This window comes from Mustela lutreola, chromosome 4 (genome assembly GCF_030435805.1).
Source record: "Mustela lutreola isolate mMusLut2 chromosome 4, mMusLut2.pri, whole genome shotgun sequence".
Classification (NCBI taxonomy): Eukaryota; Metazoa; Chordata; class Mammalia; order Carnivora; family Mustelidae; genus Mustela; species Mustela lutreola.
In genome coordinates, this window is record NC_081293.1 from 115,698,669 (window position 1) to 115,724,910 (window position 26,242).

A 26,242-nucleotide genomic window follows, 5' to 3' on the forward strand; every position below is an offset into this window, starting at 1 on the left:
GGTAGATTGGCGGCCCCCGTGGCCCCCAACAGCACCCCCAGACCCACACCCTCCTCCAGATCGCGCCCCTCGGCGGTCCTTCCGGGGGGGAAGCGCGCTGCGGCGCTGGGGCCCCGGGAGTCGTACGCCCCGCGTCTCCCGAGGTGCGGGCGTGCGAGCTCGAGAGGGCGGAGGCCGGGCGGGCGCGCGCGGGGCGGTGCGTGGGGGCGGGGGAGCGGCCGGGACACGTGTGGCAGCGGCGCGGGGGGAGACTCGGCGCCCGGGGCTTTAAGAAGGTGTGGAGCGGGGCGGGCGCTTTCCCAGGCCTGGCCGAGGGGCGTCGCGCAGAGGCGGCGCGGCTGCGGCGGCGCACGGAGGCGGCGGACGACGCGCTCTCGGAGCCCGCAGCCCGGGTCTCGCTCTCCCGCGGCCCAAAGAAACTTTGCGAGCCGCGGTCTTCCGCGGAACTCCGGGGCTCCGCGCCCGAGCCCGCTCTGCTCGCGTCCACCGCCTCCTCGCCTTCTCTCCGCGTGGCTCCTCCGTCCCGGCGCCTCCCAAACTGAATGAGCGAGCGGCGCTCGGGGCGCGCGGCGGCGGCGGCGGCGGCGGCGGCATGGAGCGCAGTTGCTGGGCCCCGCGGACTTTCCTCCTGGCGCTGTTGCTGGGGGCGACGCTGAGGGCGCGCGCGGCGGTGGGCTATTACCCCCGCTTCTCGCCCTTCTTTTTCCTGTGCACCCACCACGGGGAGCTGGAAGGGGATGGGGAGCAGGGCGAGGTGCTCATTTCCCTGCACATTGCGGGCAACCCCACCTACTACGTACCGGGACAAGAATATCATGGTAGGTACCGCAGCGGCTCCGCGCTCGCCGCCCGGCCCGGTGCGCCCGCGAGCGCAGCTTTTTATCCCTTTCCTTCTTCCAAGGGGCCATTTAAACGGGAGCCAGGAGAGCCCTTCCCTCAACCTTGCACTCTGTGGAGGGACAGGGAACAAAGTTAGTGAGGATCGAGTCGCGAGTTGGGATTTACTCGCCACACAGTACACGCTCCCCTCACACATCTCCTCGTAATAAGCCCGTTCTTGGGGGGAAACGCCTGAGAATTGGGGGTTGGCATTTTTCCCTCCTCACTCCTCGTCCCTGCCGCTGACACGTTTAGTGGGTCCGTGCGTCTTGTTTCCCTAACCCCGGGGCTCGGATTCCAGACCTTTGTCCTGCCCGGTTCCCCCTGAAGGGTGGCGTTGGGGCTGGCGCCGGGCTCTGCGGACGGGCTGGTGACAGACTGGCGCGCCCCGGTCCCCGGCTGCCCCGCGCCGTCGCCTGCCCGCTGCAAAGTTCCCGCTGCTCGCCAGCCAGGATCCCCCATTTCATCCAGTGTCCAACGGCCCTCCTGAAATGGAGCGGCTGCTTCCAGCGCTCTCTGTGCTTTATGAAGTGTCCCTTAAAATGTCCGTAATCGATGGGTTTTTAACAAATTCCTCCTACTTTTAACGTGCTGCTTGTTTTTAAAGTGATCTCTGTGTTGTGTATTGATGACTTTGTCTTTTATCTGCACAGCTTTAATTTCCAGGTAAGGGCTGGAAGCCCCTTATAATTTAAAGGTATCTTAAAAAAAAAAAAAAAAAAAAAAAAAAAAGATCGTTATGGAGCCCTTCATCGAAATTAAACGTTGCTGAGGAAGTAAAATATAGCTCCAAGAAATAGAATTTTATATGGTGCATGCATGTAATTTAGCTGTTTTAAGCTAGTAAATCGAGTATGTGGGGAGATAAAGATACTATTTTCTGTTATTTCCTCTGGCACTTCTGAATATTTCACTTCCATGGTGTTTCTAAGGTGGGACAGGCACTATTTGATTAGAATTTCAAGGCAAAAATACTTACACCCAACCAAATAGAAACTATTGCCTAGTAATCTCATGGTTTCGATGTCTTGTAGGCTAACAATTATTGACATAGCAGGAGATAATCCACGGAGCAGCTGGCATTTCAGATAAATATGCGTGTAAAAACGATAAGAGTCCTTAAATTTTCTGTTTTCTGAAAAACACCTTTGTGTCTACACTAAAATGTTTTACATAAATAAATGCTTTCCGGAGGTTTACAAGAGTGCTTTTACAACTTTCTTGTGGCATGGTGGCAGCCTTGTCTGTAAAGCAGGAGTCTAATTTGGTGGAATTTTAGACTTTGAAAAATTAATTGTCTGTAACTAGTCCCTTCTTTAATAAAGTGTTTCCCAGGCTCGCTTCCCAAGAATGTTCTGGTGTTTTTTAAGGTCCCAGGACTCCTTAAGTGGCAAGACCAGCCAGTTTGATGGTAACCCAGACCTAACCCTAAGACTGATTGATTGAGCTTGTCACTTGGTATGACCCTTAGCAAAGGTGCTTGCCTGTCATTAGTTCTAAGTGAGAGTGGTAGGTAAGTGAGCCTGAGCTGGGCTAAAAGGTATGATTTTCAGGTTGTGATGGAAGACCATGTGATAATACAAAGCCCTGTTATTTTTTTTTTCTAATGTTTTTCACATCCTTTGTAAGATGCTAGCACAGAAGAAAACTTAAAAATACTAAAATGTGACCTAGACTTTGCTTTCGCTATAAAGCTAGCAAATACAAGTCAGCCAAAGACCAACCATAATCACATCCCTAAGTCTGAAAAAGAATGAGTGATAGAGAGTAAGAAAAAAGTGTAATACTTCAAGTTGGACATTGTGTGGGAAGCCTCAATTTCTTCCACTTTTCTGCCATCAGAAAAGGTAGAGAAGTTTTATTATGTAACTTCAACAAGGTCAAATTGTTATAAACGTTGAGAACTGTTCATGTCACATTTTAAATTCCCATTATCTGTTTTATCAAATACTTAGACTTTGAAATTGCCTGCTTGAAACAGGCCTTCTTTAAGAGTTTTTCCCTGTAAAATGTTCGACAGATTGAAGAATTGTTTGAAAATGAAGTGATGCTTTCCGGTGTCTCTTTTTCTTTCAGATTTCTAAAAATAAACCTTAAAATTAATTGTGTAGCATCTTTAGGAATTGAACTGGTAATGGAAAAACTTAACCTAATACACATTTCTGATTGGCTCATTTTATGAGAGACCAAAATAGGAGGTCATTCAGCCAAAAATTTTTAAAGCTCAGAAATCTGTAAAATATTAGCTTGAGATTTTATTTCTAACCTTCTCAATCTTTAAAGGTAACAATTATATCAGAACAAATCAGTCTTATCTGTGATTTATGTTGAACTCATCCTTTGGAGGAATGGTGTTTGGGTACGGCTGATGGTTGTCACCTTCTTTACCTGAGAGAATGCATTGAGATAGAAGTGGTATGTCCCTAACATGGAACATGACTGTAGATCAGACTGTGTCAGCTGCCCCTTGAGATTTTGCTGTTTGACAGAGCTCAGCATGTGAAATGGAGAGGCAAATGTCAGTCTAGTATAAAAGTGGTTCAAAATTACAGGTCTCTGTATATGTCATCTTTATTTAAAGATTTTATTGAAAATCGTTTGGGGTGCCTGGGTGGCTCCATCAGTTGAATGTCTGCCTTCGGCTCAGGTCATGATCCCGGGGTCCTGGGATCCAGCCCCAAAGTCAGGCTTCCTGCTCAGTGGGGAGTCTCCTTCTCTCTCTCCCTTTGCTCCTCTCTCTGCCTCTGCTTGCTCAAACACTCACTCTCTCTGTCCTCTCAAACAAATCAATAAAATCTTAAAGAAAACCTTTTCAAAAACAAAAACCTAATACTAGAGCATTTGAAGCTTGCATGTCTAACAGAATTGTCATATATTTCCAGCATTTAGTAGATCTATGTATTTGCAGTTTTGGCAACTCTATAAACAGTACGTGGTTATTTCTCCTAGTTTTCATCCTAAAGGGTGTCATTTGGTACCTCTGTTGTCATCTTCTTATATCACTTTTTTTCTTTTATTCATTCTTCATTAATTAGTGAGGGAGAGAGTTGGGGGGAAGGGAGAAGGAAGGGAGCCTGAGGCAGGGCTCAATCTCAAAACCATGAGACCGTGACTTGAGCCGAAATCAAGGGTTGGATGCTTAACTGACTGAGTGCCCCATCTTCTTCCATCTTTTAAATTCTGTCATCTATGACTTTCTTGAGATGGTATCATTAGTCACAGTGAACTATGGTGTCCTTGCATGAGTATACCACATCGCAGAAACTCAGCAAAAGGAGGTCTTATATACATCATGTTGAATTAGAAAGGTCTTGGGATCAGAACCTCTTTTTATCTTAAGAATTTACTGTTTTTGTACAAGTCCCAAAATATGGTTGGTTTCCACAACCAGCCCTGAATTTTTTTGTAGAAGGTTGCAAATAACAAGAAGATAGAAAATGGAAACCTAGCTGGTCTAGCCAGGTGGCCATTTCTCTTTCCCAGACACGCCTGGCAATTCCCTGCTCCTTCTGCTGGGGACCAGGGCAGTATTGTGAAACATACAAAGGTCGAGTTGATGTCCGCACTTTTCCTCTCCCACAATAACCCCTCTTCCTCCTCTTTACTCTCAGGTATCTACCTATCCATTTTTGTTTGCAGCCTCCTCCCTCAACTGATTTGTAGAGAATGTGACTCATCAACATTAAATTCTCCCACAGTCTTAATTATAATGGTAGAAAGTTGTCCCCCCCCCCTTTTTTGTTTGTTTAGAAGAATTTTAAACATCACTAAGCAGGCAGATAATACATTTTGGGGTAGAAAGACTTTTAGAAACCCTTGAAATCATGTAATAACCTACCTGCTCACAAGATTGGCTTTACTCAGCCACCATCAGAGAGGAGAGGTCAGACATTAGAAAAAGCATCTGTGAAAGCCAAGAGTATGTAAAGGAGTCTATGGAAAGTGCCTGAGCTCGGATAAGACAATTTATCTGAATCCAGAAATAGACTAGAATCCCTGTTCTTAAGGGGGTGTTAAGGTGGAGGAAGTGTTCTCTTATAGTGAAAAAATGTTCTAAAATATTGGTGGGGGTAAAAAATTCTGTCTTAAGCAGAACTGAATTATTGATACGGTATAATGCTTTAAAAGGGGGATTGTATTGTGTTTCGTAGCATGGTTGGTAGTTCTTGCATGCTATGTTTCCATTCCATTATTTATTTAATCATTTTATGGGGTGACTGCGGAAATCAGCTCCTGCTGCTAAAACTGAGCATTAACCTAAATGTAGAAGATATAATTGGAGAAAGAGCACTTTGTCGTAACCATTGACAGTATCACTAGTATAAATATATGTGTTCTGGAATCAACCAGTTGCTATTTAAAAATCACTGTTCAAAGGCAGTGCGAGGTAATGACCTTTCAAATATAGGAATGATATATGTCAGACATAATTTTCGGTAATATACTCCAAATAAAATTCTTTTCAAAGGAATAGTATTATCATTTGAATTAAAGTAATCTCATGTTGCTAAGGTAACTGTATTGTTTGATCAGGTGTGTGGTTATTTGTCCTTTACCTGTCTCAGATTCCAGAATCAGCACATTTAAACTCTAAGGATCATTTCTCTCTGTAATTTATAAGTGAACTTCAGTGGTGTCCTACTTGTATGTGAAAATCAACTGTTTTAAAGCATTTTGCTCTGCTTGTTGTATATTTCATCTCTCTATAGTTTATTTCAAACATATTTTACCTATGTGGTTCAGATTATTGCTTACATCATATAAATCTTGCTTTATATGATTCTCTCCAATTTTTATAACTCTTTATTTTAAACTACTGTTTTTATTTTCATTAAAAATATTAAAGAAAAAATAATGTTGCATAATTGTAATCATATATTTTTGACAGAACTATCTTATTCCCATATTTTTTTCTTTTCACCTTTAAAAAGTAGGTGATAAGCATTGTGACAAGATTTTAAAGTCCACACTATCGACTTTGAAATTTTTTCATAAATTAGGGGTGCCTTGATGGCTCAGTCAATAGAGCGTCTGACTCATGATCTCAGGTCTTTAAAAGAGAAAAAAAATTTTTTTCATAAATTAGTTCATTCAAAAGAATAGATCTGAAAGTATTCTTTTTTTTTTTTTTTAAAGATTTTATTTATTTATTTGACAGACAAAGATCACAAGTAGGCAGAGAGGCAGGCAGAGAGAGAGGAGGAAGCAGGCTTCCTGCTGAGCAGAGAGCCCGATGCGGGCTCAATCCCAGGACCCCGAGATCATGACCTGAGCCGAAGGCAGCGGCTTAACCACTGAGCCACCCAGGCGCCCCTGAAAGTATTCTTTTATATTTTCCCTCTCTGGAATTGATCAAATGTATAGAATGACCTGGGAACCTTACATTATCAATTATTTAGAATGTATTGCATATTAAGCCATAACTGTTCTTTTGATTATTTCAAATACTATGTCTTTAATGTTAACCGATGGTTGCTGATGTATTGAACTCTTAATATTTCATACAATCTTTACATTTGAAAAGCGTAAATAAATTGAGTAACCAGCACTTTTTGAACACTGGCATTTAAAAAATTGTAAGTATTCTCATGCAAAATATCACGTTATTAAGCATTTTTAAAAGTTCTTTATGTAATATATGAATAGCAAAAGTGGGTGGCCTTACACTGTGTCAGGAAGAGAAGGTAGGTAGGCATTCTGTTAGAATGGAAGGTTCACTATGAACAAAGAGAAATGATTTAGGCTTCGTCTGAGTAACGACATAACAGAGATAAAAAGAGAAATTCATTTATTTAAATATTTTGGTTTCAAGAAACATTTGGATGATTAATCTACTCCACTGATTTTAGAGTGATTTATTAAACAACCAAACTGTATAATTTCCATCTTATTGAGCTTAAGCAAAACAGTATTAAAAACACATTTTCAGGAATTGGAATTGAATTCTCAGATATGAAGCTTTCATAATGACTGTCCAGACACAAGAATGGTGTATTTTTTCTAAAAAATGAGTCTTGGCTGTCAGGTAATTCCCCCTGAGGTGATCTTACTTTGGTTTCAGTTGTATAGCTCAGAGAGTCATTTTTGCCCGCGTATCTGCCATGCCCTTCTCATTGAAGGCAAGAGAGCCTCTAAAGGATTGAATGCTGTGCCTGTGGGTTAACCAATTATTTCTAAGATATGCTTTGCTAAAAGTATACATATTTTTTTCCTTCTTTATTCAATCTCACGTAGGAACCAATGTAACACCAGATGTAGGAATGTGTAGAAGGATCAGTACGAACATATACAGATGTCATTGTGTGGCTTAAGGCAGCTCTAATCATTCCAAAAACAAAATGAAGGTAATTAGGTAGCTTTTGGATGCCACAAAGAAATAGTCATAGGAACTCTGATTTTCCAAAGTAGACACTGAAACCCAACTTACCCTTTCATACTAAATTACCTTTCCGTAGAGAAAACTTTATTTGGAAGACAATAAATTAAATTTTATTGATTAAAGAAGACTTTGCCATTAGTGAAGAAGTCATGAGTATTGCCATTGATGTATACAGATGCCCACGTACCGAGTGACAGGAGGGGAGGACCATAGTTGACCAGTTTGTGCTGCACTCACCTCAGAACTGACTTTCTTTGCCTTTCCTGCTCTGTCTGTTCTTCCAGCTGTATCTCACATGTTCTCTCCCTTGGTCCTTTCTTCCTCCTCCTAAATTTTCTCATTGTCTTTCTTCATCTTCTCCCTTCCACCATATCACAGGTCCTTGCTTTTCCTCTCCTCTTTCTTCCCTTTTCCTGCTTTACCACTCTCTTCTCTTGTTCTTCCTGTTCTTTCTCTGTTTCCTTCTTCTCTTCAGATCTTCTGATACCATCTCTATTTTTCTCTCCGTTGACTATAACATGAAAAATATCAGATTTATAGCAATTATCATACTCCTTGGATATTTGCAATCAGTGAATGTGTAGGCTTTTGTATCATTCTCTTAAAAACATAGTGCTGTGTTTCTGTGACACACACTTGCCCTTTTAAAAAAATATGGGTTAATCACTCCTCAAAGAAAAGCAGACCCTTCCTTCTACACTGTAAAATCTTTTGGAAGAACGTTCAAGCCTGTGGCTGCTTCTGAGTCTGCCACTTTCCCGCTGTCCCTTATTTTGGCCAGACTATAGATTCTGAAGATTGTGCACAAGAGTATAGAAGTACACATTGGTAGGGAGTTATAGAAATTAGAAAACCGTGTACTAAATTAGCCTGAATCTGAGAGACAGCTCAACCTGGAGATTTCTGAATGCTTGGGTGCAAGGAATCTCATCTAGTAAACTGATGAAGGACTTTCTCTCTCATCACCTCAGTCACCTCAAGTCTTCTCATTTTCTTGCTGGTTTGGACCAAGGTTCATAACTGCAGTTGCCCAGGTATGAATTAGAGCTGCCATCTCTTCTGGTTGCTGGCATTTAACAGGTCAAAAAGAGGGGAGTAGGGGCCTTGGTCTAAAGCAAACACTAGATTGGAGATGTGTTGCTCTGAGGGGAGTACCATAGTCTTTCTTGAGCAAGATCAATTTTGTTGTTTTGTGGCATTGTCTGTTCCAGCTCAGAACTTTAAAGATGCCTTGGCGGAGAGTTCAGAGTTATTACACTACAAAGGACCATCCCAGGAGGCACAGCCATGTGGCAAGAGTTCAAGCTTTGGCAGCAAAGAGAACCGCCTATATATATCCTTTCTCTGCCACTTATTAGTTGCTTGCCTTCAGCAACTAAATCTCAGTTTTCTGATTCTAACTTAAAAATAATAATATTCATATTTCAGGGTTGCGGTCACCCACTGAGGTCATGCTTATGAGGTACCTGGTACCCAATAAGTACTTTTTCAGTAGTAGCTCTTATCATCTGGTATAATCACCTAGCATTAGGTAAGGAGAGTTGAAGCACTGTAGGAGCTAGGAGCCATTTATCCCATGCATGCCCATTTTATGCCTTGTCAATATGTGACATATTTCAAGAGAAATTTCATTTTAATTATTGAGGAGAGTCATACAAATTAAAAAAAAAAAAAAAAAAGAACAATTCCTCATTCAGTACATATGATCAGAAAGGGCTTCCCAGCCAAAATACATATATGACTTGCCTAGAATTAAGAGTTTTAGTATGGTTTTAGTCCAAACAAAACATTTATTAACTTAGCCCATTCCTAACTCAAACCTCCCTTTTCCTAAATTGAGTATTTTTCTTTATTTAATGGTCCTAATAATGACCAAATTTTGTGTATTTAAGTATATTCTGGGAAAAATGCCAAGATAAGTAAATATTGACATCAGTTTAATATATTTTGTCAAATCCTATAATATGTATGTCTTCAGCCCCTGTGAAATGATTTTAAAATACAAAACTATTTTAGCCAAACTCGACTGAGAGAGATTGGTTTTAATAATGAACCCAGAGTTCCAGGTCCCCAAGGACTAATTGAGGAAACTTAGATCCACAAGCAGTTTGGTGGTGAAGTGGAAAGTCAGTTCATTTACAATAAAAAATGCACTCGTCAGTATAAAGGCTTTGGATGTCCACTTCCTTCTGTCTGTCTACTGGAGGAAAGTTTTTATGGGTAGGCAAGTGACTATTAGAGGTTGTTTGGGAGCTTGGAGTTAGAGGATCACAATGGCAGATTCCAGCATCCATCTAGGAAAGCTTCTCCAGCCAACTCACATCTGGGCTGGTTGACCTCTTCTTCCCTAGACAGTAGTAGAGGAAGGCTATCCTATTGTAGGACTTCAGAATGCCTCATTATGTCACACACATTGCTTGTTGTCTACTTAGTCCTTACTGACACTCCTTTTCTAACTGATTCTATTGAGAACCACTATGTGTTCAATTAAAAATACTCACCTCCAAGGCTCCCTGACAATACAATTTAGTAAGATGAAGTGGCAGTCTGCTGAATGGGATCTTTATAGAGGTTATTGACAAAATTGATAAAGATGATTTTTTTTTTTTTTCAAAAAGACTCCACAGATACTTGGGTTTTGCTCTACTCTTACCCATTTCCTCTAAACATGGTGTGGTACAACCATCCCGTGACCTTGAGGATGAGGGTCACGTAGTAAGTGGGGACCAGGAATTGGGAAGGAACCTTGATCTTTATTTTTTAATCTTTTACTTTTTAGAAAGAGAGAAAGCACGCACACATATGCGGTGGGGGAAGAAGTGGAGGGAGAGGGGGAGAGAGAATCTTAAGCAGCGCCCAGTGTGGAGACAAACATGGGGCTCAGTCTCACAACCTTGAGATCATGACCTGAGACAAAGTCAAGAACTGGATGCTTAACCAACTGAGCTACTCTGGCGCCCCAAGAAGGAGCCTTTGTTATTATTTGTACATTTGACTAGCTATCCCAGCCCTGGATTATCTCTTCTGGATTTCTTTTATCTTAGGAAAAATTAGTCAGTTTCCTATTATGTGCACATGAATATAGTCCTAATTATTCTAAATGCCCAGAAAACCCAGTTTACCTTCTCTTTTAGGTCTGTCACAATTCTTTTTTTTTTTTTTTAAGATTTTATTTATTTATTTGACAGACAGAGATCACAAGTAGGCAGAGAGGCAGGCAGAGAGAGGAGGGAAAGCAGGCTCCCAGCTGAACAGAGAGCTGGATTCAGGGCTTGATTCCAGGACCCTGGGGTCATGACCTGAGCCGAAGGCAGAGGCTTTAACCCACTGAACCACCCAGGCACCCCAGGTCTGTCACAATTCTTGTATCAAGTTCTGAATTGCTCTGGTCTTCCCATAGAATTGCTTTCGGCCACTTTGGTGGAACTAGGATGTTATCTAAGATAGTTTTGATAATACATTTTATTTTATTTTATTTTTTAAGATTTTATTTATTTGTCAGAGAGAGAGACAGAGCACAAGCAGGGGGAGTGACAGAGGGAGAAGCAGACTCCCTGCTGAGCAGGGAGCCCAATGTGGGACTTGATCCCAGGACCCCTGGAGTCATGACCTAAGCCAAAGGCAGACATTTAACTGACTGAGCCACACATGCGTCCCTTGATAATACATTTTAAAAACATCCCTCAAGGTGTGCTACTTCTGCGGGTAGCAAAAATAGTGCATTTTATATTAACTTTTTAGTAGTGCTTTGAGAAGGTAACCTGTTCCTGGCCTTCAGTTTCTGAAGTTTCTAGTTTATGCTACTTTCCTTCACCAGACTGTTTCGAGACGGCCTTTTCTCACCAAAATGCAGCATCACTTTATATAAATCCTGTTGACATTTAAAATACCTAGATGTGTGATATGGTTATGAATGTGAGCTCTGCCCCACCCTTAACCTTGCTTGTTTTGTCTGGCTCAGCCTCTAGGACTGAATCCAACATTGTCCTTTCTCTTGCTTGCTGTGTATTGACAGAGGAAACAGGCATTCCAGTCTTACCTTTAGAAACATATCATCTTTTTGTGTAGGCCACCTTTGTTATGAATGTTGAAATATCCTATGATCATAGTTCCAGTTCCTTTCTTACTTCCTTTTCTCACATAAACACTTCCTGCATTCTCATACTGGGGGAGAAAAAAAAAAGTTATACGTCTAGTGTTTGTGATGGAGCAATATACAGAGATTAGCGGGCTTTAGCCTCTTTTAGAAAAAGTGGCTTCACATTCCCATTCTAAGCACTGATACTATCAAAAAATAAAAAAGGCAACTCAAGGCCTTGGAAATAATAGCAACAATATTAATAGCAAACTCTAAAGTGGGACTTAGTGTGTGCTAGGCACTGATCTAAAATCTTTGCATGTATTAATCATGTAATTTTCACATCAACTTCATGAGGTAGGTACTATTATCCTCCTTTTATGGATACAGAAATTGAATCCCAGAGAGGTTAAGTGTTTTGTCCAAGATTTCAGAGCTGTTAGATAGGAGTGCTCAGTCTGTCTTGCTTTGGAATCCATGCTTCTAGCCGGTATACAGTTATCTGTAGAAATCACTCTTGTTTCAGGAAAGGGGTAATAATAAGAAATGATAAAAGACATGTTAAGAAAGAAGAGAAAGAGCAGTAAAAACCAGTTTTGTTATTTAAAATAAAGATTGCAGACTTAAACCAGAGAGATGATATCTGTGCCAAACAAAGTCAGAATTTCAGTCCTAAATATTCATTGTCCAAGACACAGTTATCTTCTGGATATCACTTAGTACACTGTTGACCTGAAAGAGTTAACATGCCTTCGAAGTATGATGACAACTAAAACTATAAAAGAGTGATTCACAGATTCTGTTCATATTTATTTATAACCTTTTGATGAACGTAATATCTATGAAGATTTTTTTTAAAGATTTTATTTATTTATTTGACAGAGAGAGAGGGAACACAAGTTGTGGGGGGGTGGGGAGAGGGAGAAGCAGGCTTCCCACAGAGCCCGAGCCCGATGCGGGGCTCCATCCCAGGACCCTGGGATCATGACCTGAGCCGAAGGCAGACGCTTAGTGACTGAGTCACCCAGGTGCTCCTCTATGAAGATTTTTAAGTAAACAGCAAGTTTGTTCTCTAATAGATGTTTGTTCATTAATAGAATTTAAGTAGAACTAGAATAGAAGAGAAATACAAGGGCAGAATGTTAAACTGAGGCAGAGAGATAATTCAAAAATTTTTCACTGAAGTTTCTTTACTTGTAATGTATTTCTTCCTTCAAGAAGTTCCTTTATGTGTTCTCAGATGGCGGGGATAGTCTGTGACATTGAGGGATGTGGCCCATTCTGAGTCCAGAGCTCTCTGCACTGTCTAACCTGCTCAGCTCCCACGGGATCATCGACACCAATGACATGTTTGTTTGGCACTTGGCTTTGTAGGGTTCTTTTTCATACAGGGACCTGATCTTTTTTTTTTTTTTTAAATTAAATTTGTTTATTTTCAGCATAACAGTATTCATTATTTTTGCACCACACCCAGTGCTCCATGCAATCGGTGCACTCTGTAATACCCATCACCTGGTACCCCACCCTCCCACCCCCGCCCCTTCAAAACCCTCAGATTGTTTTTTCATAGTCCATAGTCTCTCATGATTCACCTCCCCTTCCAATTTACCCCAACTCCCTTCTCTCTAACTCCGCATGTCCTCCATGCTATTTGTTATGCTCCACAAATAAGTGAAACCATATGATAATTGACTTTCTCTGCTTGACTTATTTCACTCAGCATAATCTCTTCCAGTCCCGTCCATGTTGATACAAAAGTTGGGTATTCGTCCTTTCTGATGGAGGCATAATACTCCATAGTGTATATGGACCACATTTTCCTTATCCATTCGTCCGTTGAAGGGCATCTTGGTTCCTTCCATAGTTTGGCGACCGTGGCCATTGCTGCTATAAACATTGGGGTACAGATGGCCCTTCTTTTCCCGACATCTGTATCTTTGGGGTAAATACCCAGGAGTGCAATTGCAGGGTCATAGGGAAGTTCTATTTTTAATTTCTTGAGGAATCTCCACACTGTTCTCCAAAGAGGCTGCACCAACTTGCATTCCCACCTGATCTTTAAAAACCACTTTTTTTTTTTAAAGATTTTATTTATTTATTTGACAGAAAGATCACAAGTAGGCAGAGAGGCAGGCAGAGAGAGAGGGGGAAGCAGGCTCCCTGCTGAGCAGAGAGCCTGATATGGGACTTGATCCCAGGACCCTGGGATCATGACCTGAGCCGAAAGCAGAGGCTTAACCCACTGAGCCACTCAGGGGCCCCTAAAAACCACTTTCTGTTGAGCTCATTCGAATAAGAAAAAAAAAGCAACTGCCAAGCATCCTCTTCTGCTCTTGATCTCAAATCATTCACCTCCTGCCACAGAGGGCAGAGGGCAGCCTTAGGCTTGTGGCAGCTGGGCCAGGGTAACATATGAGGGATTGCAAGGCCATCAGCGTCAAGTGCCCAGAAGCAGGGGCTGCCCTTGCCTGGTACTTAGATTCGTAAAGCAAATATTTCCTGCTTTGTCACCACCATAGTTTATCTCATTTAACCTGCAGATCTAAACTGAGGTCCACTGACTCCTGGTGGAAACTAAACCAGGGAATGGAGGACAGATTCACGGGAAAGCTTCCTGTTTGGAGCCCCCCGAGGTGCTCAGAGGGCCTGAAGGGAGGCCCATGCTTTTCCCAAGAGAGAAAACTTGGCCGCATTGGACTTTAACGAAAGGACAGTGCGTTTTATAAAGATATTGCCCCCAAAATATAGAGAAGGTCTATATCTAGATGTTTCCTTTTCTCAGGTGGGCCAAACCAGATCATTTCTCATGTTAACCTTCCGTGGGGAGTTGTGTCAAGTTTTAGGTCTGCTGGGCAAGTCTGTGAGCCTCGGGTGTGGGACAGGATGCCGTTAAGACTGCTTTCCCTGGTGATCTGTCCTGATGCGGGCATTCAAGCTTTTAGAATATTTCTCTCAAACACAAATGGCTTCTCTCAGCCTTTGAACGGGAACTGTGAGGCAGACACTTCAATTCCAAATACATTGTGAAATACTTTAAACTTATAGAAAACTACAACCAATGAAATTCCAAAATTGGCATCACTAATGAGTACCCAAGGGATACCTATCTGTATTCATTGAAGTAAAATGTAAATGCTCTGGAGATCAAACTCTTCTCAATTATTAAAATAATACTCACTGGCCTGACCTGAATTGCTGAATTATTTTTGCTTGTTTAAACAAGTTTGTCCTGTCCCTACAATACAAGTTGTTCCCAAGCATGAAAACTGGAGGCCCTACAGAATAGGAAAAGAAGACACGTCTTGCATAAGATAAATGCTTGGTTGCCATCCTGGTGAAACAGCCATCCAAAAAAAAAAAAAAAAAAAAATCCATTACTTTGATTCAAGACCAATAAATGTTTCCAGTGAGTAAAAAGAATGTTTCTTCTTAGAAATGTTTGTCAGTGAGGGGCACCTGGGTGGCTCAGTGGGTTAGGCCGCTGCCTTTAGCTCAGATCATGATCTCGGGGTCTTGGGATTGAGTCCCACATCAGGCTCTCTGCTTGGCAGGGAGCCTGCTTCCCTTCCTCTGTCTCTGCCTACTTGTGATCACTCTCTGTCAAATAAATAAATAAAATCTTAAAAAAACACAAAAACAGAAATGTTTGTTAGTGAAAGAAACATTTACAATCAAAATTTAAGAATGGTTATTCAAATATTACCACATAAAAGAATTTCTTAAGCTTTTATTTTGCCAATATAAAAATTGTCCCTAGACCTCCATTTTTACTTCTGTTGGAAAATGGACCTGACTTGCGAATTGATGAGCTTTATTAGCTACCAGAGTCTGGAGAGTGGTGGGTGTACCAGGATACTCTGGCTTCCAGTCATGGAAACCAGCTCTGGGTAACATGGGCTAAAGGAATTTATTAATAGAAGGTGGATTAATGGGCCACCTGGATGGCTCAGTCAGTTAAGTGTCTGCTTTCAGCTTATGTCATGATCCTGGGGTCCTGGGATCGAGCCCCACAAGTCCAACATCGGGCTCCTTGCTCAGCAGGGAGCCTGCTTCTCCCTCTCTGCTTGCTCCTCCCCCTGCTCATGCTCTCTCTCTCTTCTCGCTCTTTCTCTCTCTGTCAAATGAATAAAATCTTTAAAAAAGAAGAAGAAGAAGAAGGTGGGTTAACGTGCAGCAAGGAAGGAAAACCCAAATATTAGAAATGATGATAGTATATCCAGGAAGAGGGAGTGGTCAGTTGCCAAAGGAATTGAGGTGGTAAGGACCATGATTTTCTGGTTTTTCTGATAATTTCTGCCCCCCCCTTTTTTTTCTTTCTGATTTTGAGGCCTTTTTGGCCACACAGGATGAATCCTCTTCAACTCCTCTTTTTTCTTGTGTCCCTGAACTCTGTTCCCTGGGACCACAAGTCTCATGGTCTTACCTGGGGTCTGGCCTTCGCCCTTGGATGGTTGTGGAGTGGGAGGGATATCTTTGCAAAGAAGAGGGAGTGGGAGTGGGTCAGGCAAAACAGCAGATAACTGCCACAGTATTTGGCATGTATGTTTAAGAACTAAGATGTAGAATGACCTCTGGGGTAGTAAATGTGATGTTTATCACACAGGACAAGTGGAGAAGCTGTGTTCTCTGGGGTGCCGTAGCATCCTTCCTCAGATGGGAAGAGTTTAGTGATTCTAGGAGTGGGGAGGGGGCAGATCCAGCCCAAGAATGATTTCTCATGCTTTTGTAGTTTGGTGAACATGGCAGATTCTCTTCTGAAAGCTGCGCAGGTAGGGTGCAGACTACCTATATGTGTACAAGAAGCCCAGCTTCTCTGGGGTGTGTGTGCTCCTCTTCAGTCACCCCTACTGACCTGCAAGGAATATCTGAGATAAACGAATGCGTATATGCCTCTCTTTTCATGCGCCAGTGTAGACAGACCACTCCTGTATTCACTAGAAGGATGTCAGAGTGCCTCTGTTGTTTCTCAGCGTGGCAGGACCAAAGTGCCACTTGTCCTGGTTCATCACCTGCTTCTCCTCGACGCACTAATCATTTGGCCTGTGGGATTTCGCCATCTCCCAGTTTCTCCTTCTCTCCCAGGCTGCCCCTTCTCATCCTTTGTTGTGTCTTCCTTTCCTCCCTGACTCCGTGGTATTGGGGTGCTCAGCTCTGTCCTTTCTTCCTTTTCTCTTTTTCTTCTGCCCCATCTCCCTAAAGACGTCCTCCATCCCGATACTTTGAGGGCCATCTCCGTGCTGGTGAGTCCCATGGCTCCTGAGCTGCTGTGTCTTGCTCCCCATTCAGAATTTCCATGTGGTTCAGCATCTCCACGTGTTGTTGGCGTCTCAGACTTAACATACCCCTCCTCCTGCCACCCGCAAGGGAGCTCCTCCCTGAGTCTCCTGAACTTCACTGTTGCCAGCTGAGGACATAGAGTTATTCAGTACCTAAAACTTCTTCCTCTGCCTGCCACCGCTGATCTATCCCTGAGTCCCGCTGGTTTTACACTAAGACCCATCCAGAAGCTGCCGTGGCCACCGCCTCTCACCTGGATTATGCCAGGCTCCGGATCGCTTGCCTGCCCCCCAGTGCTTGCTCACTTTCATTCTGATCTGAGACGGGCAGCCAGAGGGATCCAGCTCAAACCAGCACATCATTCCTCTGCTGCATACCTACCGCAACTGGTCCATTCCCCCATGCTGCCTAAAAAGCTGTGGTCCACTTCTGTGTTCCCAGTGACCCGTCAGCTTATCATCTTTACCAGCAAAGATGCCTACATTTGAGTGGTAAATTCTATCGTAATTTTTTTTTTTAAGATTTTTTTTTTTTAATTTATTTGACAGAGAGAGATCACAAGTAGGCAGAGAGGCAGGCAGAGAGAGAGAGAAGGAAGCAGGCTCCCTGCTGAGCAGAGAGCCCAATGCGGGACTTGATCCCAGAACCCTGAGATCATGACCTGAGCCGAAGGCAGCGGCTTAACCCACTGAGCCACCCAGGCACCCAATTCTATCGTAATTTTATCCATCCCTTTGTTGCTTGCTATATCTCTCTGAGGGGGAAAAAAAAAGAAACAACTCCTGGTTTCTCTGTTACTTTTCAGACTTATCTTACTCTTCCCCTGAGACCATTAAAGCCTCTTTTTTGTTCCTCAAACACATATGGGCTCAGTCTCGTCTCAGGACCTTTGAATGTGCTTCCCCTGTCTAGCATGCTGTTCCCCAGAGAGCTGCATGCTGCCGCCCTTCCTGATTTAGGTCCGTCTTCAAATTGTCAGCTTCTCAGTAAGGCCTTCCTGACCATGCTCGGTACCACTGTGGGCCCCCTCTCCCCTGTACGCCATCTCTCCCGAACTGCTTTGTTTCTCTTCATTGCTGCTATCGTCATCTTACATTTTATTCTTGACCATGCTTGCTTGCTGAATACCATCACTATAATGCCTTTAAGCTCCACCACCACAGGGGTTTTTGTCCTCTTTGTTTGCTGCTTTATTGCCGGTGCCTAGAATAGTGCCTGGCACATAGCAGGCACTTTAAACATTTTGGTTTAATGAATCAGTGAGTGAAAATAGCACTTGGGAACCCTGTCTAATCTCAGTTATGGTGAAAACTGTCTTATGAAAGTGGTAATTCTAAAATAAATAAGGCAATCCAGAAGATTATTTATAAAGACTTTGTGAGTGTAATTCTAAATTTTGGCCTTTTGAATCCATGATAACAGTGTTTAAAAAATCTGAGAACCGTGTCTCTACTTTCCCACCCTCCAAACTTACAAAATTCTCATGACTTTTGTGAGACCATGCAATGCTATTTTTAGCAGTCTGTTGGATTGGCTTTGCTTTAACTATATGTTAGCAAATCCACAAAAGTTCTCATAGCAATTAGTGACTGCAATTATTAATAGAAACTATAATAGACTTGAAACTCTTATTCCCAGAAGCTCCTCTGTGCTGCACCATAAATAAATTTGAAGCAATTTTGATGAATGGGTAGCTAGTTTGTATTTAAATTTTCATCTGAATGGGAATAAATAATGGGAAGAGCAGAGACCAAAATAGCTTGGCTCCGTACTCCACAGATATGCAATCCCCTTATAGGAAACACACACAAAACCCTCAAATTTCTCCAAAGACTTCATCTTTTAAAAGAGATCTCTCTGAGCAGTGATGGATATATGAAAGAAATAGCGTCTGAGAACTCTGGATCTTCATTTAATTTCACTTCCGGATACCCGGGAAGTTGAGAGATCAGAGTTTCCAAGCTGGTAGATGTCAACATGAATGTTTTCAGGTGTTGATGGTGAGAATTGCTCGAGTCTTACGGAGAAGATTTGAAAAGAAACTTCCCACTCTGTTTCTCACATATTTGGATACTTTATGAGCCTTTGAAGTCAGAGGAGACTTAAATCTTTGGGAGTTGTGGTGACGCATAGCACAGAAGCTCAGGAGACTGGCTGGCTTCCTTTCTGGACTTCAGTGTTTCAAGCAGTGTTGTCTTGAGCATGAGACCACCTCTCTATGTCTCACTTTTCTCTTTTCAAAAATAGCAGTGATGATAGTATTTGTCTCCTAGGTTTGTTATGGAATGCCAGTGAGATAGTACATATAAAGAATAACACAATGCCTGGCACAATGATGTCATGTATTATTATTATTATTGTGGTATACTTTCTGATCTTTTCCCATGTAAGTAGGTCTATACTTACAGCTACAGGATTTATAATTTTTTTCTCTTATTCTTTTAACATTATGTGATCATTATTGACATTTTCCAAAAACAGAACTTTAATGGCTACATAATATTCTGTTCTGTGCTTGTAGCATGATTTATAAAATTGTATGTTTGACATTTTTGGCAGAGTCATTTTATTTTCAATGGGGTGAACACTCTGATGAATACCTTACAGTTCTTTCAAATTTTGGCAAAATGCTTTCCCCCAAGTTGCAGCTTTATTTTTATTTTTTCATGAATTTTTATAGGTAGGTTATATTAATATACTTACAAAAACAGATAATCTTTCTTTGGCTTTCTCACAGTGCTTTTGTGCCTGGCTAGTCTCTTCCTACCTTAAAGACTAGGTAAATACTCACATAAACATTTTCCCTATTTCATTATATTTTAAGTAGTGGATTATAATAACTGGCATACATCCTTAAGTGTGTTGATCTCATTTGTTCGTGTTTCTTTTCATGTGGGACAAGTGGTTCCCTAGATCCACAGAGGCCCTCTCCGTTATTACAGTAACTTTCTGCCATCATCTATTTTGTCTTAGCTGCTATCGGGAATGCTCTTGAAAAAGAGCATATGCACCATATGGATTGAATTACTGCTACTGATTACAGTGGTTGAGTGCCTGGTGCCTTTCTGAAGCCTTTGGGGGACCTTTGCTTCTCTTGACAGGGTCTATTTCACTCTCCTGTACAGAACTTTTGGGGAGTTTAATATTCTCAATTGTGAAACACCAAGGGATCAGGGAGACTGCCCACCTCATGAGTGTATGCTTTTTGGTACCTGTTTTGGGGTATCAACCTTAAAGCATTTCTATCTAATCTTTTAGCACATATATATTATCTTGTGCCCACATATGATAGCAATGTGTGAAGCGTCTGCCTCTTTATCAGAGGAAAGATGGGTAAGTCAGAAAGTGAACGTAAAAGAAATGCAAACTGTACAGGGTTCTCATTTTTTCCAATTTAGCCCTCAAACTACTCCTGTTGCTCTCAACTCTCACTGTGTCTCATGAGCCTCTGTCTGACAGTGATGTTGTCTTTTATCATGGCCTTCTCTTTTCCTAAACCTAGTGGCATCACACTTCAGGAATCCTGAACGGATTCTGTCCCAAACAGAAGTCAGATGACCGATGCCAGTCATTGTGACGTGGCACCTGCCCTTGCCTCACCTGTGTTCCAGCCTCATCAGGGATCCTCAGCGGGACAGCGCTGTGCCTCTATGCCCTGGAATTCAAAGAAATACTCAGTGGGAAAATTTTAAAACTCGAGTTGTGAGATCCTATGAAATCTTCTTTGTCGTCAGACTGAGCTCTTCAGCTAATTTCTAACTCTGATCTCTTATAAGCAATCTGTGTTTTTATCCACATATATACACGTGCACGGATGGATTCAAACTGCACGCATGGATTCACTCAGCTCCATATTTCCAGTATCTTCACAGGCCAACAGATGAGGAGCTTTTCATCTTCGTTTAGTGGCAACATACTATCACATCGTGTCCTTGATATAAGTGTACTTGATCCTCTCTACTATTCTTGTTTGAGGTAATACAGACAGCAGTGCAAGAAATTGTTTTCATTTATGTTCATTATTTACTCATGGATGCCTAAATACCTTCACAGTATAAATAACTAGAACTGAAATTTCGGGTTCAAAATTTATTAACATTGAGATATTGATACCTACTGCCAAATTTTCCTCCAAAAAGATCACTAGTTGACATTTTGTTCAGCAGCCCATCCATATACTTAACGGGAGTGCTGGGTGATCTAATTCCTTTTCGTCTTTTCCAAATGTACCGGTTTGAAAAATAGCATTTTGTAATTATTTTTATTTCTTTGATTACTAGAGAGATCAAATACTGTTCTTAAATCTCATTATTAGTTTGTGCGTGCATATATGAATTATCTGTCAGATCATTTGCTCATTTTTCTGTTTGTTTGTTTTTTAAATGATTTTATTTATTTGAGAGCGAGAGAGTGTGTGAGCAAGAGGACACAAGTTAGGAGAGCAGCAGAGGGAGAGGGAGAAGCAGACTCCCCACTGAGCTGGGAGCCTGGCACGGGACTTGATCCCAGGACCCTGAGATCATGACCTGAGCCAAACAAAGGCAGATGCTTAACTGACTGAGCCACTCAGGTGCCCCTCATTTTTTTGTTTTAGGGTTCCTCTTTTTCATATTGAATTGAAGAAATCTTTGTTAATATTAGTAAATCCTTTTTGATATATTTTTTGAGTATTTCCCCCAGTTTGTCTTTTATCTTTTGATTTTTATTCGGTCACACCTATCAGTTGTTTCCTTTATACAGAGCAAGAATGACACATTGTTTGGTAGTATGGTCTCTGGAATCAGACATGTCAGGATTCTAATCCTGGCTCTGCAATCCCCCCCCCCCTTTTTAAACAGCTGATTCTAGTTATTTGTGGTAATTATACTCTATAATGTCTCCCCAAACACTGAGGAAACATTAACCCATTGTTCCTGGAGGAAATATTGAGTTAGATTTCCATGAGCTTCTGGTTACATTTTCATCAACTGATTAATACACAACCTTGTTTTATGTGTGTTTCTGTTTAAAGATACCTTGTTTAACATACATTGTTGATCCATTAACACTGACCTCATGGCCTACAGCACTATATAACTCAGGCATGAATGAACTTTTTTTGTAAGGCACATCATAGCCTTCTTACACTTCGGGACACTAGGTAGCATTTCAGTATGGTGACTGAGCACCATTTTATACAGTGAAATCACCAACAAAAAGTAGAAAAATGCAAATAAAGGGGGCACTACATGGATATTGAAAAGGATACTTGTTTATAATATAAGAGCAGAAATAGGAACAAGCAGAGCAGTTGTGGTGAGACTTGTAGGAAGGGTTTAGTGAACACTGAGCGTTCCTGCTGGAGGTGAGGAATTATTTAAACAAAAGGCCAGAGGTGGGGCTGAGTTTGGCAAGTCGGGCTTTGTCTCTGGGCTGCGGGGAGCCTCTGAAAATTGATTAGCGGCATAGTTGGACCTTGAAAGACTGTTTGGTTTTCTGGGAGTCTCCTGAACCTTGAGGGAAGAAGAGACCTGCTGGATCTGAGGACAGCTGGTGGGTGTGCAGCTTTGGGGTTGTCTGGGGGAAGAGCAAGCAACTGCGTAGATTAGCTGGTGTTCGGTGGGCCAGAAGGTGACAGAAACCCTTCACGTCCCTGGGAAGCTTTTTGGTTTCCTGTGGGGCTGTGTAAAGTGGCCTGGGTGGTGGAAGCCTGAGGAATGCAGACCAGATGCTAGGGTACTAGTATTAATGAAAGGGGAGTCCTCTAGCAGAGCGGAGAGGAGTATGACTTGATTGTTGGTCTGGGTGTGTTCCAGTTCTGCAGCGACCATTACTGAGTTTCAGTGTCTGCCCAACTACAGCGCTCCTCTCTCAGAGAGCGCGGGCAGAGCTCTGAGCCCATTACCTGGAGCAGAGTGAGCACTGAATATATATCCGGTGGCAACGAGGAGCCTGGGAGAGGTGATAGGGACCAGGAATTATGAAGGAAGGATGAAGAGGCTTGATTAATTGGGCATAGAGGCAAAAACAGGAGATAAAATCAGCAGGTCCTTCAACATCTGAGTTGAAGAAGAAATGGTGGAAATAGTGGCATTCGGAAGTTGAAATTTCAGAAAGATGTGCGGATTCTTAGGTTGTGGATTCATTTTGTGTATTCTTTTCCTTCGGGGGCAGGGCGGGGGGGATGTGTGAGTTACTCTAGGGGAACCAAGTTTTCCAGAACGGGCAGCTTGTTGTTCATTCAAAATGTGTGTTAGGAAAATAAAGGAAGTTCTATAGCCAGGGGTTCTGGTACATTTATCTCTAATCTGAGGCATTCATCTGTACATTGTAAAAAGAATTACAATGGATTTTTTTTTTTTTGTATTTTAAATCTTTATTGTCATATGCAATGTACAACATAAATAATTTTTCATAATAAATTCTAAATCTGTTATTTTGATTTAGTAAACATAGATATAGGTAGGAATAATTCAGATGCTGGAAATAGGAAAAGGGCCAAGAATATTGATTTAGATAAAATAAATTCTTATTTTCGCTCATGAAATTAAAGAATTGTTTAAATAATTTAAAATTTTACTTTTTGATATAAAATAAAATTTCCCACAAATATTGAATACTGTTCATCAAAGTGCTCTAGATTCTGTAGCTTTTTATGAAACAAGGGCTCTGTGGTGCTGGCAGGAAAGAGAAAAGGTCTGGGAATTGGACTGATCCAGCCAGGTGAGTAGGGAAATAATGAATAAAATATGTTACAATTGCCATTAATATCAAGATTAATTTTCTAAGCCCAAATGGATTATTTAGAATGGAGCCCTGGCCTCTAAGATACCAAGAGACCAAGAATCAAAATATGGGACACAGTACTTAAATTACATAAAGATGATGGTTTCATTATACCGTTTCTATTCAGAGACATGATTTTATGAGAATAACACTATAATATTCAGTCTTATTTATTTACTTTGTCATTTAAAAAGGCTATAATGTATTTTCTACCAAGTATAGATGAAAGTGCTCAGGAACCATTTTGTTCACGTGGACCAAGGCAATTTGTTGATTTTAAATTCTGGGTTCTCTTCAGCACTTCTTGTGATAACTGAAGTTTTTACATTAATGTACTTTGTGTTCAGTAGCCTATGAGTATATCCATATGCACCATTTTTAAAACTCCCTCTAATTTTGATAGAAAAATATACATCATAAGACATTTTGAAAGATTTGGCCCCAAAATCCATGAGTTTCAAAAGTATAGTGTGTTCCCATGAAAATGTGTTTTTAATAACATTTCTGTTTTACTTCTTTATAGTACTTCGTAGTTTTGTGTGGCTTCAAATAAATTATTTGTTCCTCACAATAAACCTGGTTATTAATAGTTGAAGAGTATGTGTGCTCTATGTACAGCTTACGGTATTGGTGTAGCTTCGAAAGAATGGCAAATCACTTAACTGGTCTGTACTTCAGTTTCCTCATCTGAACAAAGAGAGAGATTAACACACACTTGACCAGGTTATTTTTTCCTTCCTTTGTATTTATTGTGAAATATTTCAAACATAGAGGAAACAAAAAGAATTGATTTAACACTAGATGTATGTAACAGATATGAATATTTGCCACATTTGCTCAGATTTTTTAAAAAAGAGAAAGAATAGAGATGTATTTTTACATCTTTTTATCCCCATCCCACTGTTACTCCCATCACAACCCATGTGACCTGTCTGGGGATAGCAGGGGGCTTGTGCCCACAAGGCTTATTCTGATAAAATAAAATAAAATAAAATGTAACATCTATGAAAACTCCTAACCTAGAGAACCCATGAACTTCATTAAGCCTTTGTTCACCTGTTTATACACTGGGGGTTAAAATCTTGGCTTTACTTATCTCAGAGGGTGACCTATCATTATGTGAAAATGTTTTGTAATCTGTAAAGTGATTCAGAAATGTAAGGCATTGTTATTATAATGTAGTTTTAAGGTCTATCTTGTGATTGCAATTGATTGTGGAAAAAAAGCAGGGGTGGGAAGAGAACATAAAACAAAGACAGGAAAGAGAAGGAGCACAGAGAGACATGCAGTAAGAGCAAAGAGAATGGGAAGGAAGAAGAGAGGAAAGTAGCAGAGGTGGGGGAGGGGGCAGGAAGATTGTCTTCTAGTTCCCATCACTGGCTTCCTTCTGCCTCCTATTCCTGGTGTTTCTCTCTCTAACCCACCTAACAGAGCTGGACTTTTTTTCAGCCTTACCTCAGGATCTTCACTGGTTTAGGGTACTATGTCAGTAGAAGGTCTAGATGAAATTTTATAATATGGCCAGTTTTACCTTATTGTCACAGGCACATTCAAAGGTTTGTTTGTTTGTTTGTTTGTTTTTTAATAGCAACTGCTCTAATCATGATCATTTTCTTTAATATAAAATGAAGTCATAAATTTTCACTCTCATTTACTTTTTTATTTTCTGGTTAGGTTATCATTTCAAAATATATTCTGTGACTTTCAGACTAATTCTTAGTTGTCCTGCTGTGTTTTGGTAAGGGTAGATCCATGAATTCATTAGCCTACCTAATATATTATTTATATTATAGTATATTCACAGACATGCATACACACATGTACACACATACACTTATAATGACTTCTAAATGGAATACCCCAAGAAATCTGCTTTAAAATGTCTTTTGGGAAGTATCCTCTTCTCTCCTTTGGGTTCATGAACATTCTGTATTATGGCTCTGGATACAGAGCCGAAATCTTGTACTGGTGAGGCGCCTCAGGACAGGGACTTTGTGGCAGACCACTGTTGGTGACAGCAAGCCATCGGCAGAGCCTACGTCACACTTGCTGGTGGTTGGAAGGGCAAGCAAGGAGCATAAGGAACAAAGACAAGGAAGGCAGCAGGGATAGTGAGATGGCAATGTGGCAAGGGAAAGGGAAGAGTCTGGCAAGTTGTCAAGGGAGGGGTGTGTGTGTGTGTGTGTGTGTGTGTGAAGATGATGTGTGGGAGGGGTCAGAGGATGAGACTAATTATGAGTAGAAGGCACCAGTGTGTGGTTGAGTTCAGGTGAAGGATAGCAGTGAGCAGGGAAGAGGAGGAGGAGGGTGTGGTAAAGGGAGTGGGGAAGTATGTTTGGTTGTAGATGTTTGGTTTGTTTGCTGAAGAGATTGCTTTCTATAAGCCACCTGCAGGTGGTTGAATGTGTGAGGGATTAAATAAAATAATCCAGAAAAGAAGAAGAAAGAAAGAAAAGAGGGAAGATCATTTTTCAGAAAGAAGAAAGAGAACTGGGAAAATCTCCCCACCTAAATGTTTTAAAGTAAGAACTTTTATTCTGTGGTCTTGAGAAGAGGGACAGAAAGACCCATTTCAGTGGGTCTTTGGGGCACTCAGAATTTAGAAAGCATTACTAAAAAGCTGCTAATATTTTCTTCATGCTTCCTATTTAGAGATACGTTGTTAAGTACTTTATCTACATTTTCTCATTTAACTTTCACAACAACTCTTTTGAAGTGCTGTTTATGCACATTTTACACATGGAGAGATTGAGGCATCAAGAGAATTAAGTGACTTTCTAAGACCCTAGAATAAATATGTGGAGGACCAGAGTTCGGGTCCAGGGGAATGATTTCTAGAGCTTGGACTCACAATCCTAAATTAC

General features: G+C 41.3%; 1 protein-coding gene across 3 annotated transcripts in view; it reads left to right on the forward strand.

Annotated features, from left to right (window-relative positions):
- The first annotated feature begins 287 nt into the window (after positions 1-287).
- RELN (reelin) overlaps positions 288-26,242 on the forward strand; it is a 501,731-nt gene continuing 475,776 nt past the window's right edge. For all 3 annotated transcript variants that reach the window (XM_059170891.1, XM_059170889.1, XM_059170890.1), the window contains exon 1: positions 288-818. In XM_059170891.1, the coding sequence (XP_059026874.1) occupies positions 593-818 (226 nt within the window). In that variant the 5' untranslated portion in view covers positions 288-592. The remainder of the gene's footprint in view (positions 819-26,242) is intronic.